At 37.9% G+C, this 19826-nt stretch overlaps 1 protein-coding gene across 3 annotated transcripts in view; it reads left to right on the top strand.

The window, feature by feature from the left end:
* Window positions 1–19826, top strand: part of KCNIP4 (potassium voltage-gated channel interacting protein 4) — an 889621-nt gene that overhangs the window by 170010 nt on the left and 699785 nt on the right. The window contains exon 1 of one of the 3 annotated variants that reach the window (XM_040965953.1): window positions 15344–15706. The exons of the other annotated variants lie outside the window; for them this stretch is intronic. Within the exon in view, the coding sequence (XP_040821887.1) occupies window positions 15619–15706 (88 nt within the window). The 5' untranslated portion in view covers window positions 15344–15618. Of the gene's footprint in view, window positions 1–15343; window positions 15707–19826 lie in introns of those variants that run through there. 3 annotated transcript variants of the gene reach the window in all.

Here is a 19826-nt window from a genome sequence, read left to right as displayed (position 1 = left end):
CCCCAAATGCAGAAATAATGTTCCATAATCTTCTGGTACAGAGAAGTTCAGTAACTTGCCAGAATCACACAGCTTAATGGGTAGACTCAGGCTGCTAATCTCTGACAGCAGACTGGTACTGCACTTTAAATCATCACAATGTGCTAAAAAAAAATGGCTTTGTCCATAAACATTGGCATCAGCCCACTAAACCGTGTAATCAGATTCTGAACTAAGGTCATGAAGTTACATCACAGCTTTGATTCATTCTCATTTACATGAAAGCATGGTCTTGTATATCAGAGTACAGCTTGGGAATCAAGGATGTAGTTACCAAACTCAAAAACAGTATTAGAAAGAAATGTCCTGACATTTGGGTATGAAAATCGTTAATGCAAAATCTTGCTCAAATTTTCTTAACTTTTTTTCTGCTGTGGCACTCCACTAACCATTTTGTATGTATTTCCCTGTGTGTATAGGCTTATTTATTTACTTGATGCCTTTTCATGGCTTTCAATTTTATCGTTTCTTATTTTTGTAAATGTGATAATTGTTAGATATTAGGAAACAGTAAAACCAAATATAAGAAGAAAATGTAAATTACCCCACATTTTCAAAAAGCAAATCTCATCACCGTTTGGCAGAGAGAAGTTCAGTAACCTGTCAATGTCATACAGCTTGGGTTAAAGGCACAGTTAGCCTGCAGATTGAGGTGTGTGCCCCTTCTATGTTATGTTAGATAATGCATTATAGGTTAATGTATAGTATGAGATGTTTAAGATCGAATTGCATAGAGAAAGGGAGAGACAGAGAAGAGAGGAAGAAGGAGATCCTCTATGGACTAGATCAGCTTTCAAATGGCAACAACAGTCAGGGTGGAGTCAGGATGAAGCAGGTGGCCAGGAAGTCCATCTGGGTTTCCCAAGTGCAGAGCAGAGATCCAAATACCATGGCCATTACCCACTGGTTTCCTAGATTAACTAGCAGAAAGTTGGATCAAATTAGTGCAGCCAGGTATCCACCTGACACTCTGAAATGGAACGCTGTTGTACTCAGGTGGTTTAACCTTCTGAGCTGCGGTGGCAGCTCTTACATCCTTGAATCAAATTATGGAGAAATAGAAACTGTTATTTATTTGTAAACAAGCAAAAATACTTTTTATGCTAGGGCCTGGCACAGTAACAGCAACTAAAGTTCTCACCTTGTATACACCAGTATCCAATATGAGCGCCGGTTCTAATCCTGGTAGTCCCGCTTCCCATCCAGCTTCCTGCTTGTGGCCTGGGAAGGCAGTAGGGGACAGCCTAAAGCCTTAGAACCCTGAACCCATGTGGGAGACATGAAAGAGGCTCTGGGCTCCTGGCTTCAGATTGGCGCAGCTCCGGCCATTGCAGCTGCTTGGGGAGTGAATCATCGGAGGGCGGATCTTCCTCCCACTCTCTCCTCCTCTTTGTATATCTTACTTTGCAGTAAAAAAGAAATAAATCTTTAAAAAAACACTTTTAGTGAAATTAGTTGCTGCTGACCTAAAGCAGATATCTTGAACATAGAGGAGAAGCAAGGACATGTTTAAATGTGACCTTGAAGATAACATGTATCTCTCATCACCAGATGGTAGATGAACTGAAACGAAAACAGAAATGTATCCTGTGCAACCGCCTCCTGCCCCGTCACACACAGCGCTGCTTCTTCGACTTTGGTGTGGGAGTCATTCTTGGTGATGCCATCGTTCATGATCCATGCTAGCCTGTGTTGCAACACACACCATGAGTTTCTAGATTGTTAAGGAGTAGCGGGTTTAAAATTGCTTATAAAAATAATACTTATTGAATTTTCCTGCTGCTCTGCACTGTTGAGTTGGTAATTCAAGTCTCACCTGTACTGGAATGCCACGCATTCCCATTTGTATTCCTACTTCTCAACACCATCTCCCTGGGTTCATACCAGGAGAATGTAGAGAATGCTCTTCTCCCCATAGGTTCTTTGTGGAGCATCTGTTAGCAACAGCTGAAGCAGCAGCAGGCAGGTAATAAATTTAAATTGACTCCTTTATATTTCTTTATGTTCCTCTGAAATGAAATGACTTCATTGCAGAGTTCCAGGGTGTCTCATATAATTAGGTTTTCCTCTTTCTCATTCTTCCTTCTCCTCTCTAGCTTTGTTCTTGTATTTCGCTCTCATGCATGATGTCTTACTGCTTTTCAACACTGGCTACCGTAACTGCTTATCATCTGCAAGGGTTTCACTTCAGGAAAAACTTGCTTCTTTGCTGATCGTTTGTTGAGATGGGCTCTTCTGTGCTGAGACTTGCTGAGCTCTGGTTTGTTGTTAGTTACTTGCTGTTAAGTGCTGTCATCTGTTAAAGGCTACAATGCAATGCAAATTATTGGTTATTTTTTTAAGAGTTTAGAATCCAAAACTACAGTTGTTGTTATTTGAAATTAAAACTGACTAACCTAGCCAAACTGGCATTTGAAATCCCAGAATGGTCATTTGTAAATAGCCTTGCTCATTGAAATAATCACTTGATTCTTCTCTTAACCCTCTGGTTATACAATCTTTTCTTATGAAGATCTTTTTCCACTGCTTTATTTCATCAGAGTTCATGATCTTGGGTGCTTATAGTCATAAGCTAAACATTCTAAAAAATAAGTAAGAAGCACCAGTAAAATAGAAATGAATTACTTTTATGAACTTTAAATATATTTGATTGGACACAGGATGATAGCCTAGTGGCTGAAGTCCTCACCCTGCATGCACTAGGATCCCTTATGGGTTATGGTTCTAATCCCAGCAGCCCTGCTTCCCATCCAGCTCCCTGCTTGTGGCCTGGCAAGCAGTTGAGGATGGCCCAAAGCCCTGGGATGCTGCGCCCGCATGGGAGACCTGGAAGAGGTTCTGGGCTCCTGATAAGCATAGCTGTGGCCATTGCAGCCACTTGGGGAGTGAATCACCGAACAGAACATCTTCCTCTTCCTCTTTCTTCCTCTCTGTATATCTGATTTTCCAATAAAATTCAAATGAACACATCTGCTCTTTAAATTTTTATTTTTTCGAATTTATTTGTCATTATTACTATTATTTCATAATGCAGGTCCATTTTGCTTTTATAGAAGACATTGGCAATTTTTATTGTTATTTGTTGCATATGGAACTTAGAATTATTTGAGTGAAACCTGTTATTGTAAGTATTTCCCTATAAAAGTAATAGTTTGTGTAATTTAACCAAACAGATAGAAATAAATGAGTAAATATTGCACTTAGATGGCATCACTAGGAATTTACTAAAGGACAGAAAGTGTTTTGCAGCAAATCTTTCATTAATTGTTATTTCTCACTAACCAGATGAAATGGAACCATTCCTAATTATTGTTATTCTTTATTTTCATCTTACATGGAGTATACATGCAACTTTATTAAAGATTCAATTATTGCTATGGATAACTTTTATGCAGTGTGAGTTTTATGCTCGTAGGGGCTATGAATTCAGTAGGAGTATCTGGGAATATGTGTTTGGAATTCTTTCTCTTCATTTTTATCCTTACTGTAAAACTGCCTTGTCTTATGTTCTGCATTCCCTAGGCAAAGGTTTCGCTTTCCTAGAGGATCATAAACCTACCCAATTCTTAATTCTTTGATTTAATATTTACAATCCAATGTATCCTAAGAAGTGATAGTCATTATAAAGTGAATTTTATATTTAGCATTGCTTAAATCATAGGCACAATCTCATTTATTAAGGCCTGAAGGAAATGTGTGGTACCCTAAATAATGAAGTTCATGGACATAGAACAGTTCTCTGCCAGAAGTGCTACTCCCTTAGGGAACTTTAAGGAATACTCAGCAAGATTTTTGGTAGCTACAATTGAGAATGTATTTTTGGCATTTTACTCAGTGGAAGCCAGGGATACTAAACATGCTACAATCACAGGACAGCCCATCAAAATGAACAAAGATACTCGGAGTACAGCAGTGCTGTTTGACAATCATTGGCTTATGGGTACTCTGGGTATTAAGAAAGCAAAAGGGATTTGCTAACATCCCTGAAGGATTTCCAACAGCGAAATGTGCACTTGAAAACTCATGTCTGAGTAGAGTCAGCTTGAGAGCTTTCTTCACTTGGTACCTGGATTTCAAAAATTGGCTTCTTGGAAGGTATTTCTCAAAATACTAGCAGAGAACTCATATTAAGAAATACATAATTTTATTTTGAATTTTGAATTTTGTGGTACAATTTTGTATAGTCTGGGATTCCCCCCCAAAATCCCACTCCCCAACAGATTTTCCCGTTTTACTACAATGGTGTGTCCTTCATAAGGAATCATAATTCTATCAGTCTCTTATGTAAGTGTACCCCGACACTGTTGGTACGGACAATGTCAGACAGTCCAGCATCCCATTGTCTACACATGGCCAACAGTTTCGTTGGGAATCCATCTTTCGTCTGGAAGCAGAGATGCATGTTCCATTATTCCCCCACATCGGGATATGGTAGAACCCAGTACTCCATCACTATACATTTCCATAATTGAGAAACAATGAGACAAGCTCAACAACCAGCATGAGTTAGAACAGCCACAATAAGAACAACAAAATCAATACCAAATTACAGCACCATGAAAAAGCACTGACTGTGAGCTCTTAACACAGGAAGGTTGACAGCAGCTTGGTTACAGTGCTTTGCTCCCATTGACAATGCTGCTTCAGAATGGAACCTATGAAATATGAAACTGTGTCACATAATTTCTAAAAAATGGAGGGATTGAGTCTTTTGAATGGGTTAATCAGACTTGCAGAAGATGCTGTGTTACCTAATTTGTTGATGTAACTGTGCCCATCAAATCATTGTATATTTAACTTCTTAATTATATCTAAGGAAGGATTCCAAGGAAATAGAAATTTCTACCTCTTCTCAGAAGAGCCGTTGGATGGACTGCATAAGTATACTGGGCTACCTGTTAGCAGACTGAAGATTCTTAGGTTATTGATGATCTAAGCTGACCAGTACAAATATGGCATAATCCTTACCTTAGCTGTGCTCCATAAAATTGAGATCATTACAGCAAAGTCTTAACTAGCTACATTAACAAAATTTGCATACACATTCTCTCTAGTTAGATAGATTCCAGGTGTTTCCACTCCATTGCTGATCTTAAAAAAATCAGAAGTTGAATCAAAGTGCCCTGATTTTATAGGCCCTTCAAGGATAAATGTTTGAATGAATGAGTGAATAAATAATGCAAGAATCAAGTAGAATCTTCAAGTTAAGTTACCAGATGTATAAAGAAATAAAAATGAAAGCCATTTTATGAGAATTGCATGTCTTTTCAAGAAAGAAAGTAATGAAAGTGGAAAGCCTTAATTGAACAACCCTTTTCAGTTAGTGTATCTGTGACTGATGCAGCTCACCTCTGGCACTTGTGGTCCTAAACAATTTCTGGAACAAATATTTTGTTATTTTTTCGAGCTTGATATAAATAAATGTTACCACAATAAGTATATTTTGATATAAGTAAATCTATAATAAGTAATTCATATTTTCTGACTGAGTTCAAATCATTTATAAGAGAAATGGAAAATACATATCAAGTGAAGTTATATCTGGACAAAGGAGAGAACAGATTTTGTCACAGTTCCCTAAGGAAAGTGCTACATCCTCATTCATTCTTTAAAAGGCACTGTAACAGTTAAGCCAGTGTTTGAAATCCTCATATTTTGTATTGTAGTGCTTATTCCAATTCCAGCTACTCCGCATCTGATTAAGCATGCTGCTTTTGCTCCTTGGAAGGCAGTCAATGATGATCCAAATTCTTGTGTTCCTGTCGCCCACTTTGGATCAGGATAAAGTTCTGGGCTCACAGGTTTGTCCTGACCCAGCATGAGTTATTGAGACATTGAGGGAATAAACCTACAAAAGGAAGATATGAAAGGTTTGACTCACAAAATAAGAGTTTGTATTCGTCACCTTTTCATCACTACAATGGAATACTTAAGACAAACTACTGATAAAAGTGTGGTTTTATTTCAGCTCATGGTTTTTTGAGGTTTAGGTCCAGTATGAAGTGATCCATTGGTTCATCTTATGATGAAATCCCTCTGAGAGGATCCCTGGGGAAAATGAAGAGCTTCACATATAAAGAGGGAACAGATTCCATTGTCTCCCCTTACAGAACCATCAAGATCAGACTATGGCGCCTACCCAACAACAAACCCAATGTAACCATTTTCCACAACTGCTCTTCCAAACACCATGCTTTGACTAGGCTTCCTCCTTGTTTGTATCCTTACTGTAAGGCTTTGGCCACATAGATCTTTGGACGATAAGCAAGGCAGGGGTTAAAGCCAGGTATCCAAATAACCACATTCACGTGCAAGGCCATTCTAGGAATTGAAGGATGCAAGTGCCCCCAGTCCTCTGGCTCTATTGGATGCTTGCTTTGCGAAAATTTTGTTATCAGTTCAGTATCTAGTAATACTAGCTGCAGCAAGTTCCACTGAAATATTTCCTATGTTCCTGATACTTTGCAATGTGTTTTTTTTTTGTGTGTATGTGTATATATATATATATATATATATATATATATAAATGAAATATATATAAGTAAAATCTCACAAGAACTGCATTGGGTAGATCTATTAGGTGGATATGATTAGTTCCATTTATGCATATAGTAATTTGGGCTGGGACATCTTAAATGACTTACCCAAACTAATGAACAGTACATGAAAGTTTTGTTTTGGAGTTTCATATGGTCTTGAAACCATAGGACTTGCTTTTACTAAGATGTCTAGTGGAATGTTTGTACATGCTGTCATTTATTCTGCATGAAGATACTTATAAATAAAAGGAAATTGATGGATTCATTAATGCCTGCTGTCCAAATGGAAAAGTTTGCCTTAAATTCCACAAGGCAGCAAATGTTCATGGCTTTGATTTATGCTTTTTGTATCAGGATAAACATTTGTTGATGTAATTCTCTATTTCAGCAAAAACAAGTAAATAAAAACACCACATAGTTCTAAACTGTCCAGTGTAATTTATCAAGGAAGAAGGCAATCTGAAAACAGCGCTAACAGTCATTTTCTAGAATAACCCAACTGGTATGGGTAGATCTTGAGAATGTGTCCAAATGTGCAATAGATAAGCAGACAATAGCAAAAGTGAAAGATGCGAGATATGAAACATAAACTGATCCAACAAGGATAAGGGAATTGAACCCCCAGGTACTGTTTTCATTGACATGCTGGGGGCACTGTGGAGCAAGAGTGGTGATAGAAACCCTAATCACAAGTAATCTTGGTGATTATCTTACGCTCTATATCACCCAGTTCTTGAAATCATGATTTCTGGAACTCGATTTTCAATTACAATGCACATTAAAGATGTTTCAGAAGAGGAGTTGATCATGTTCTATAATATCATTGAAAAGCAGTCATATACTGTGCTTTGGCCACTTGAAAATACACATTTGTCTATTATAGTTTTAATGGTTCACAGAGTAATATAGGTGAAATTGATTGATTTTCCCAAAGAACAATTGATGTGAGCTTGGGGGGCAATGTGAGTAGCTGTGAAAAAGGCAATGATCCTGTAGTGCAACATTTTAGAGACCAAGTGTGAGGTCAGAAAATAGACATTTCTTTAAAAATGTTTTCTTTAAAGACAAGGAAGGAAGGGGAGAGGGAGGGAGGAAGAGAAGAATAGCAAGTCAGTATGTTATTAAGGAAAAAAAGTGTAACAAAAGAAATTCACCTGGAAAAGTCCCTGTGTTCTTCACCACTTAATAAAATATACTTATCATTGGTATATTTGGTTTTCATAGTTGTTTGTATTTTTAATATTTTCATAACTTTCATATTGTAAATATTAGCACTGTTTCATAAGAACTTCATTTTGTTGCTGCTCTGTTTTCTTTCCTTTCATCATCTATTCTCGGCCTCTGATGGAGGATGTGAGTATTTTTTGTTTTTGGCGAATGAAGTACACACCTGTTGAGGAAGAGTCTTTATAAAAATAGGATCATGTTCTATACATGTTTTATTAGCTCGCGTTTTCACTTGACATTATATAAGAGGTGTGCCTCTAAGATGATGACATAACCTATAGCAGGAAATAACTTCATACCATAAGGATTTATGTTCAGGACCTTCCATTGAGCTGTTTGTAAGAGAAGTGTTGAAATGTATCTAGAATATCTACCCATAAAGGTAGAAGATAGCAGAGAGCAGTACATTTTCTCTAGGTGACACTATGTGGCTTTATGTGTGTGTGTGTGTGTGTGTGCGCGCGCAGAGAAAGAGAACAGTCCTTCCATGGACATTTAAGAGTTGAAAAACAAAGTATTAATAGTGCAAGTAATGCCCTGCCCTGAGAGGTCAGGAAATTGAGACACAAATCAACTAGCCCTATTTTAGTCTTTGAGAAAGCAGCATTGTTAGACTCATACCTGACTACAAGGTTCTCCCAGAGCAGAGGGGCTGCTAGGGACAGATCTGCACTTGGAATTCAGAAAATTTGTTACAAAAGCTTTTGGAATATTTTTCCCTAGTCAGAGCTCAGCAGTACCCATGTTGTAGAGCACTTGCAACATTTAAACTGCATTAGATGGTTTTCAGTTACAACAAACAGTGTTGCCAGTTGTCATGCATTTGTTATCTGACTGGTTTTCCTGGAGAAGGTCAGCACCCCTAAGTTACTTTGCTGTGCACCATGGTGGCAGGGTCCTGAAACTTTAATGAGGCCACTGCGCTGAGAAAGCGGGATGGCAGAAGATCCAGGGGTGTGTGTGCAGTGTGATCATCTTCACACTGCTATTAGGAAATGCAGCCTGGGGGAACACTCAAGGGCGTTCAAGGGGCACTGAGGAACCTGAGCTGCTTTTTTCCTTCAGCTAGTCAAATTCAATTTGGATTGTGAGATAAAGTCCAAAAGAGGTCTTCATTTTCCCTATAATCCCTAATTCTTGCTGTGTAAGCCAGTGGAAGGGTGTATAATCAAGACAGAAGTTTGAGATAGCTGCAGTTGTGATTGTCATTGCTGCTTCATGACTTTTGATGCAAGGCCATTCAGTCTCAAATGAAAAATCATGTAACACTGAGTGTATCATAGCAGCATTTGGGGCATCTCTGCCTCCTTCAGTGACAGCAGTCTAAGCTGCTGGTTTTACATGGGTGATTTGACATGTGACTTTTAACCTTGACTTTTTTTTTTTAAGTGGTTGCTATGTCTAAATGCTTACCATGTAACTTAAACAAATGCAATTCTCAACATGAATGTGATGAGCAGAAACAAAACAAAAATCAATTTAATCAACTCATCTGTGTGTTTGGTTGAGACAAGGGGTGGTCACCAAATGTATTGTTTGTTCTAATCCTTTATTTTAATATCCTTATTAAGCTAGTTACCTAAAATTCAAAATAATATGTTATGGCATGGGCATTTAGTCGTGCAAATGCCTGCCTCCCTCAGCAGAGTATGTGTGTTTAGTGCCTGGCTTCTGTTTTTGGCTTTAGCTTCCCAATAATGCAGACCATGAAAAATAGAGCTGATAGATCAAGTAACTGGGTTCCTGCAACCAGTGTGGAATACTTGGATTGAATTCACAGTTTCTGGCTTTGTTCCTGGCCATTGTCAGCATCGAGAATCAATCATTAGGGCAGGTGTTCTTTCTCTTTGGTCTCTCTCTTTTGTCTCTCTGCTCATCAAATTTTAAGAAGTTAACTGTTTAACCCAACAATTTGCCCAGATACTGAGGTAGGAAATTTTGTGCCTCTTCACTGAAGACAGACAAATATTTTTCATTGGGATTTATTTTATGAACATTTACATGAATCTGATCCATTAGGGTCAATGCCAGATGGCTCATATTCTGCAATTTAAACAGGCATGCCAGGCGATTCTAATACAAATACACCAAATACCATTGATAGAGGAAAATAAATGAGTAAATATTTGAATGTAATGGAATGCATAAGCTCTAGGAATCCCAGTAAATAAAAAAAAATAATGATCATAGGTGAGCATTTTAAACTTGTCCCATCCTTATATGCTGCTGTTATTGCTCTCCCATTAACCACAGTATTTTGTCAGGCAGGAAGCTTTGTTACTGCTTAAATTTGAGTAAAATGCCTCTGAGTAAAGATAAAAAGTTGATGTTTATTCCCGTGCTAATTTAGAACCTCAGTTCCTTCCGAAGTGGCAAAGAAATAGCTCCTGACAAAAATAAACTGATGCGTATTTCTTTAAAATGTTGCTTTTGAGTTCACTTTGTGGAACAGTTACTTTAGGGACCCATCTTACCCTCTTAGAATTGTAGCTTGAATCTATAACTGGCATGTAGCCCTGTCCTCCTGCTGCTCTCCCAGCCTCTTCTCTCTCAGTACTGTAAGCTGATATGCAAATGTGTTTCCATGCCCAGGATGACAGCGCTGTTTGTGCTGGGCAGGGTTCTCCAGTGTCTTTTTAGTTTAAATATTATATATTCAGGCTGTCTCTGGCATTGAGGCCTCTCCATCAGCCAAATGCACCTGCTCCCATCTCCTACCTACCACCATGATTACAAAGCCTGTTGACAGCATTGTGGGTAGGCAGTTTCACTGATGGAGAGTCGTTTTAAAAATACTATGAACTATTTCTCAAATACACATTTAAGCCATGAACACTACTTAGCTCTGAACACTTGTATTTGACAAGCTGAGGCTCTTTCTCTTCAAAAAATGATGTAACAACAGCAACAAAAATAGCTGAACCTCATTAGTCCTGGGCTGATTTGTCTTTTTGAAATATCTAAAATATATTTACATGTAAATATTTGTAGAATCTTACCTTCCTTGTATCAGAAGAACATAAAATTCTGTAATTTACTTACGCTTTCATCTCTATTGTGTGACTTTAAATCATGGTATTACAACCTCAATACCATTGGTGTTCTTTGCATTTTGCAAAATATTTATTAAGTTTAAATCAAGGAAAAACACCTATGCATGGTAAACAGGGACTTCTCATACCTGCAGATCTTATATTCTAGTTGCTTTGCATTCACAAAGCTATCTATAAAGTTGATGCAAATGTTAATAGTGTTTTGGCATGCTCCTTAGTCATTGGAGTAGGTGAATAATGATGCTTCAGGAGTAATAATGGACTTGGCATTGGGGTACTGTTATCTAATGGACACTAACTAGTCTGATATTCTGTCGAGACCCACTTTCCAAACCTGTGACTTTGCCGCAAGGCTCTGTTCTGCCTCTCTTTGCAGCCCTGTGGTGTGCTATTTTTATGCTGCACATGTTTAATTTTGCAACTTTGTGACAATTTGAAAAGCATAACAATGTCTTTGCTCACCAAGATACACAGAATATGAAAGGATGTATTGAGCGGAGCAGTCTTTGAGAGAGCATTGTTTGGTGAGCAGGGTCTCCCTCGGAATCTTGGCATCTTCAGGGGACTCCAGACTCCTTCCCTTAGCCAAGCAGGGCTATCGAATTTTCCACTCTCTGGCACCGAGGGTCACCTGAGTGCATTCACCTTTTGTTTTCACTCAGACTTTGCCTTCTCTGAAAGAGCTAGTCCAAACTATATTTCCTCCAAGATGCAATTAGGAGAAATACATTTTGAAATGAGCCTACACTTCGACATTCCTCTGTAACCTTAGCTAATAAGACCACTGCTTGTGATTCATCTCTCATCCTAGGAACTTTGATTTCTAGTTCATGATGAGCCACTTTGCCTTCAAATTAAACTGTAGTTTTAAGGCAGTGCACTTCAGTAGCCTCCATACCATGTGCCCAAAGTGCTAACTGGTTTCATCTAGAAGACAAGAAACCTTAATAAGCACTCATAAAGTTGTATTGTGTATCTGCAAATGGGAGGAGCTTACACAAACATTTCTTTTTTAAATATTTACTTATTTTGATTTGAAAGATGACTTAGGAGGAGAGAACAAGAAAGATCTTCCATGCACAGTTTCAAACCCTTAAAATGCTGCAACAGCTGGAGATGAGCTAGTCCAAAGGCAGGAGACGGGAGCTTCTAGCAGGTCTTTGACATGGGTGCAGGCACCCAAGCATATTTGGGCAGATACAAGTAGAATGCTTAAAGGTTTGAATACAGTTTTTTGGTGTGAAATAAACTTCCATTTCTCCTGGGATAAAATGGCTCATGCATATAACTGGTTTTTATTATTAAATAGTTACCTATTTTTTAAAATTTTAAGATTGTTTTTATTATTTTCTATGATTTTTTTCCTATGAGTTTTGTGTAGAGATGCCTCCATTCCCCTTTCTTCCCCTTCTCCTTCTGCATAATAGGTGGGTTTTATAGTTGATGTGCGCTTACATGTTTATGAGACTACTAAACTATCTCCCGAAGTGACAGTGCCTCTGCCCTTTACATCAACAATGAAGAATTCAGTTCCCCTGATCCTCGCCCATGTTTGATGTCATCATTATTTCAAAAATGTGTTTTAGTTATTCTGCTAGATGTGCAATGATAGGCTAGCTTTCTTTGCATTTTGGTCATATCTAAACACATTTTTATAAGTTTGCCATTTGGTGAAAGGTCTTGTTATGAGTCTTTCGTTTGTTTTTTCCGGTGACCCTGTTGGACTGTGTTTAATTTTTCAAGTTTTGAAACACCTTTCTGTGTTCTGGACACTAGTCTTTTGTTACGTGTGACTTGCCAACATGTACTTCGTCTCTGAGGCTTGCCTTTTCACCCTCCTAACAGACTTTCATTCATACTTACTGTTCATGTCAACTCTGAGAACTCTGCCTCATCCTAGGGCTTGTTGAGGTATTCTGTTTTTATCAAGTGTTTTATAAGTTTACATCTAATTTTCAAGTTTGAATCTTACTCTGTTCAGGTGTGATGCCTTAATCAAGGTTCGGTGTTTGCCTGTGGATGTCTGCTTTTCCACCTGTTCTTGAAAGATGGTCCCCTTCCACTGAGTAGATCTTACATCTTTGTCAGAGATGATTTGCACATACTTGCGTGGATCTGTTTTATTTCATTAGAACACTTTGTCAATCTTTCCACCAGTAGCAGTACAGGCTTAATTGTTGTAGCTCTATCAGTCTTAAAATAATTTCGATTTCAGTACTAGTTTTCCAAATATTACAGATACTCTAATTTTGTAATATGATTTTATGCTTTATAAATATTCTTATATATATATAATTCTGGGGTTTTGATTGCCATTCTATTAAGCCTATGAACCAATCTGATTTTTCTATTAGATGAACACAGTATGTCTCTTCATTTGTTTGTCTTTTTATTTCTTACATTAGAGTTTTTAGGTTTCAGCATGTGTTTTCACATTTTGTAAGATTTTCACAAAATATTTTATTTAATATTTCAGTGCTCATGTGTTAATAGTGTGATAGATTTTTTTCAAATTGCATTTGAATATTTAACATCTATGTTAAGATGTGGCTAGATTAATAATTGAGGCCTTTGATCAGCAAATTAGATGATTTCATCTTTTTAATAATTTGTATGTCTTTGATTTCTTCTTACTCTTGTACTGGGTGATACTTCTAACAGTGTGGTCTATACTGATTCTTTAAACAAATAAGTGCGTAACCAATTTATTTTTGTAGGTACACTTTATTTAACTGAAGCAATTTCTGTTGATTCCTGCTTCTTAGAGATATTTTGTCATGAATGAATGCTGAAAATCTTCAAGTGCCTTTTTTTGCATCATTTAATACAATCATGTGATTCTTTCATTTAGCCTGATAACATAATGGCTTGTGTAATTTAACATTTAAATGTTAAGCCAACTTTGCAATTCTGCAATGAACTCCACCTTGTTGAATTTCATGATTCATTTTATATTTGGCCTATCACTCCTGAATAACGTTAAGAACGTGAGGTCAATTCTCAGAACTGGTATTTGTATTTTTATGATGTTTATCTTTGCCTTTAATACCAGGCTTATAGAAAATTAATCATGTATTTTGGAAATTATTACTTATTTGTCATCTGAAATTGATGTGAAGAGCTAATGTTAATTTTTCATTACAAGCTTGGTAGAGTTCTCCAGTAAAACCATATGATCAGAAAATTTCTTTTGTGAAGAATTTTCACATTATCAGTTTATCTGAGAGAGGACTATTTAAATTACCTATATTATAATTCATGAATTTTTATCGTTTGCATTTAGGGAAAGATCGCTGAGTCCAACAGAGTCACCAAATCTTTGATGTAGAATTGTTTAGGGTGCTCCGAATGGTTGGAGTACTGAGACTTGTGGGAATATGAACAATGTGTTGCCACTGTTGTGTTTGTCAGTAATTCCAGGAGTGGAATTCCTTTCAGTGGGAGAGGAGTATTCCATCCACAGTACTGTTGGTACATGTGACTTCCCCCCAAAATGATGACAGCTGTCTAAGGGTTTAAATGTTCCATGAATCCTACCTATTCACAATCTCAGAAAGATAGCATTTGTGTTTATAGGGAGCTGGCCAAGACAAACGAAAATGCTTGTATAAATTAACAGGTGTATTCTAGAAATGGTTGGAGGGCCATACAAATTCAGAAAAACTGAACTTCCAGGGAGGTTTAAAAATTTGGAGTTTTGTGGCTTTCATAGCAGCGGTCTCTAACACTGTCCTAAAGTAAGTGGTGAGGTGCAAAACTTCACAATTGTTCTCGATCTTAAAATAAGTCAGGTAAGCCCATTACTGGGGCGATGGTGTTTGCATTTTAGCGATGTGAAGAATCAGGCACTTCCGGCTCTTAGGATCGAGTAGGAAATTAAGTTTGGCGTGCTGTCAACCAGAAGGAAACTAGAGGGTTTGAGAGTTGGAGCTGTGTTACTGGTCTCTCCTGGTTCCCAGCACTTGACTCTAGGCAGTGTGGAATATAGAGCTCGTTTTTAGGTATAAGCTTGTTTGCCACCTCTGAGTCCGTGAAGTGCGACGTATTCTGTGACACAAAGCAGTGTTGCCACCATTCAGTAGGAAATCTTCCTTGTTTAGAATCGGGGTCAGCTTCTCAGTGAGCTTTGCTTTCATTGAAGCATTTGGAATCTGATTAACACTGTGGCAGTGAGTTGTCTGCTGTCTGACCTTGAGTAACACACTCTCATTTCCCCCTCCCCTTTTTGGAATCCTTCTGTCCATCCTTGGACCCTGAGATTCTTGCTCGGCATGCTCCATTGCCTCACCAGGGGCTTGTCTTGCCATCCAAGGGGTTTCAGACCCAGTGACCTGTCCTCCCCTTTGCTCACCTGCTTACATGCTGATTCACTGATGAGCTGGCAGCGCTGGCCCCGCCTCCCTCCGGACGGTCTGGAGGCTGCCGCTGCTGGGAAGGGATGCTGAGCCGCGGCTTACTACAAATGTGAACTGCAGCCTGTGCCACAGAACTTACTGACCATCCTGAGCTGCAGCGCTTCCTCCTCACCCTCTTACTGTGGTAGCTCGGATCTGGCTTCTTGTGCTTTTAAAAGGCGTTTCCGATTCACGCACCAGCAGCTAATTCCACAAGAGTTGTAAAGCAGCCTTTGACATAAACTGAGACAGAAGTTTCCCCTAAGAGACAGAGTCTTCCTGTTGTTTGTTTTTTTCTTGCTATTTTTTTTTTTTTAATTGGCAAAGACTCCTGGCTCTCCTCAGAGGAATATCTTGTTGCTCAGCATGAGTGGCTGTAGGAAACGGTGCAAACGTGAAATATTGAAGTTTGCCCAGTACCTTCTCAGACTATTAACAGGTTCTCTTCATACAGGTAATGTTCGTTTTTTTTTTTTTTTTTTTTTTAAACAGAGGCTGGCTGGTAACAAAGTTGAAATGGAATGGGAAAGCTTCACTGTTTCCTTGTTGTGATTATTTTTAGGATTGTCAATAAAATGCAATTGTGAGGGCTTGCTTGAGATTCATGTTTCTAAAGTCATGTGCAGTGCAGCTCAAATGTAGGGTGGACTTGGAGCCTGTGGGTGATCTGTGTCTTCTTGGCAGTGTTGTTGTCTAAGAGAGCGCTGGACTAAGGCAGCAGTGTAAAGATGAAGCCCAAAGCCTGTTTGTGTGAGGGGTTTTGCCCTCTTCCTGCTCCCTGCAGTTTCCAAGAAAACCACAGAGCTCTGTTTTCTGCAGGTATCTGGGAGTTCTCCAGAACTCGTTGATCATTATAATCCATTGCTAATTTCTAGCAGTTGATCACATAGCTTGGCAGTCAAAGAGTTAAGGACATTGCTTTTGGCTTTCTGAGTTCCTTGCAAAATGTGAACAAAATGGGAAAACAGCTGAAGGCTGAAATGTCCATGAGAGGTTTGATGTTTGTTTCATTGCAGTGCGTTTAAGTGTTCAAAAATTTGCACGATTGAAATAGAAACTCTATTTAAATCTAAGTATTGATCACAAGAAACTATTTTCAAGATATTCTAACGTGATAAGGCTCCCCAATAGTTTTGCTGCCCATGAAATTCCCAAATGGTGTTGTCATTAAGTTAAGGACAGGTGGGACCAAAATTAGTTTTGAAACATAAAAAATAATGCTTTTCAATAGCCTCTCGATCCTCTGAAAGATACATGTTGGTTAATCTAGAATTCCACTTCAGTTTAGGCTAAGGATCAATTATTGTTGCATTTCTTGCTTGTTTTTAATTGACAGAAAGGGTTCATTACAAAAACAAACCTGTGTACTAGAAAATACATTACTGGGAGATGAATATAAACAGTTATACAACAACTAAACTTTTTAAGACTGCAACTATGCTTATGGTGATATCATGATAAGGAAAATAGTTTTAAGAGAATTGGTGATCAAATTGTTTCAGAAAAGAGTATTAGATGTAGATGTCAAGGGTGTTCATGTGCCGATGGTAAACCCCTCGTGCTGGCTTTAAGCAGTGTACATTGTGGTGACTTGTGACGTTTGTAAAGAACGGCTACGAGGGATTGCACCTGCCTTTTGCCAACTCCAGAGCTCTGCTGGGCTGCTTCCTCGGTGCTGCTGTTCATGCTATACGTGCTTGTCTGCCTGCTCTAAGCATTCAGTGTGGACAATGTACCACTCATGAAACCTTTTCCCCCTTGATAATGTGTGATAGGTGATCTTTTTTCTTATTATGAAATTAGAGAAATACTTTATAAAAGCAAGTTTTTCAGTTTTCATGTTTGATGTTGCCTGGTTCTTACTGGATTTTGGTGCACTGTTCTGTCCTTTTCGTTTGTTCCGTTTGTAGAATAGTTTTTCTTGGTGTCCCGATTTCAAGGATTTAATGAAAATGGTAAGTGGTTGTGAAGTTATAAACTGTGTGTTAAGTCCAAAACGCAGAGGATGTCTGGTGACCGGGTGGCAATGTTTAATGTTGAATTTATGGATAGCTTGCATACTGACAATATGTTATCACTCATCCTCTGTAGATTTAGAAATCGGTGTAAGTAGCATCACTTTTTTAACCGCAGGAGGGAAAAGCGAGCTCTGTTGTCTTTGAACTCTGAGAACTAGGATGAGCAGATCTTCACAAAGTCGTGAAACAGATTGATGACATGAGAAATGTGATCATAATTTTATTCTTGTACAAATTATTTTTGTCTCAGTCTCTAATACTAAATGTAAAATCAAACCACAATTTTTACATGTTAAAAATTATACTTAGGAAGATGCATTTATGCATTTACTAGGTGCTGAGATAATATATACTGTTCATATTGTGGAATCTAATGTAAAATTCATTAGGGCACTTTCAAGTCCCTTAGCTAGTCATTAACAAAGAAGTAGAGAACCCAGCTGAACTGGCTTGAAAAAACCTGCTGTAAGATTTTGTATTCTAAACAATTAGCATATGTCTGTAGTTATTAAAATGTAAACAATATTATTATATCTTAAATGAACTTTTCCTTTTTCTTTTTCATCCTTAATTTTCAAACTGGTGGCAGTGTCTCCACAAGTGGTTATTTTGTTTTACCCTTAAAAATGGTTGATTCTGAAATACATAGTTTGTGTTTTTGATTCTTTTTTATTGGATACAAAGTATCCAATTCATTTATAGAAACACAAAAAATTGGAATGCAAAGAAATTATCATGAGCTCAAAGTTTCGTTGGATGTGTCTTACTAGCGGTGTCTCCAGTCACAGTGGAGATATTTTCTGACAGTTGTTGTTTTGGTTTTAACAGTGTCTTAGGTGGCAGATGAAGAAATATTGTACTTAGTGATTTCTTCTGAGCTAATCTGATGTCCCAGTGTATAACTCAACGTTTAAGATTTACTGAGCTACAATAAGCTATATTCATTTTACCAGAAATGATTTTTACTTATTTTTATCATACAAAATGAGTTCTTAAAATTTGCAATATCTGTATTGGTATTATTTATAAAAACAAAAATACTGGCAAATATTTTGTTATATATTGTAAGCCACAGAAGTCCATAAATGAATATAAATTTACAGCATCCAGATCAATATAATAAGGTTCAATTTAGGGTCAATTATCCCAATGCCTTCCTGATTTGCAATCTACTTTTGATGTGCCATTATAATATTCAAATATGGATGATGTGTCCTTTATATAGGAATAGATGTAGGTGGATAATGGGGAATGTCTTTAGAAGATAGCACTTCTGATGGGTAATACATGCTTCATTCCATCTAGTGAATGCACACTGGATAAATGAGACTAAGTGGAACTGCATGTGTCAAGTTAGGAACTGTTTCCTTCATTATGGATGGAATTTAGTACGGTCATCCCTCAATCTGCTGTCAAACTTGAGTCCGCAGACCTCCTGAAGGGAAAGTAGCTGTTTCCTCTGTTATCATAGTCTTAGGTAAACTGACTAATAAATACGTAGTGTATCATCTAAAGGGAAGAAATTGTATTCATAGAAATAACTGTATTTATTCTTCTTGGTAAACGTAGTCAGAGCTCTCCTACCAGAAACTTCTTTGAGTACCTATCAGTCACTTAGTTTAAGTACTTATGAAAATACTCAAATTTCAGCAAGGAAAAGAACTATCAAGGTTATTATAAATTGGTTGATGTGTGTATAAGTTTTGCTTCCGACAAGAAAGAAATCCCCCACCAAGGAAAAGCATTTGGAATGGAGACTCTGTATTGGCACAAGTTAAACAGCCTAGGAAGGAGTGATGTATCCTTCTGAAATTACTGTCAGGGGCGTAGGGGAGATGAAGCTGGGCATCCGAAACCTTCCTGGATCCTGAGGTGGAACTCTGGGTGCAGCACCTTGCTAGACAGGGGCACTGCTCTGCAGTTGAGGGGCACAGAAAGCCAACAGAGATCCAGGAGTAAATATTTCGGGAAAAAAATTCTGGTATCTTCTATCTCCAGATTTTCTGTTACTGCTTGCATTGGCTGGTCCCTTCCTGGAAACCATGAGGGAAGCTTCTCTAAAGAGGAGGACTCTATTCCTGGCAGTATGGGTTATTTTCTGTCACTCTATCACTGATATTATCACTGGTCACACATTATTTAAACTTAATAACAGCATGTTCCTTCCCCTCAAAGATATTGAAAAGTGGTATAAGCAGGCTAATCTTACCTGGATGACTCATAGCTTTCCTATCATTCAGCCATATCTTTCATTATCATTGTTTATTGGCCGCAAATGCCGTTTGAAATTTTCATGTATGTTTCTTACATTCTAGAAATAAAACGAACCTATCCCCTCAAACTCGCTGAATTTTCTGATGGTTGTCACTCTAATTAGCTATGATTGAAGTTGGAAGTTAAAACTAGAATTGGAGAATCATGTGATATTTGTTAGAGGGAAAGGAGGTGTGATAAGCCGAGGTGTGGTTCTAATATGGGTTTACTAGGCATGTTAATTGACTTGATGATAAAATGTTTTCTTTCAAATGTAAGTTTTGTATTATCAGGGTGCGTTTG

The sequence above is a fragment of the Ochotona curzoniae genome, unplaced genomic scaffold (genome assembly GCF_017591425.1).
Source record: "Ochotona curzoniae isolate NIBS_2020 unplaced genomic scaffold, NIBS_Ocur_1.0 scaffold_4505, whole genome shotgun sequence".
Taxonomy (NCBI): domain Eukaryota; kingdom Metazoa; phylum Chordata; class Mammalia; order Lagomorpha; family Ochotonidae; genus Ochotona; species Ochotona curzoniae.
The sequence above is the reverse complement of the archived record's forward strand: the minus strand, read 5'-3'. Positions and strand labels throughout refer to the sequence as shown.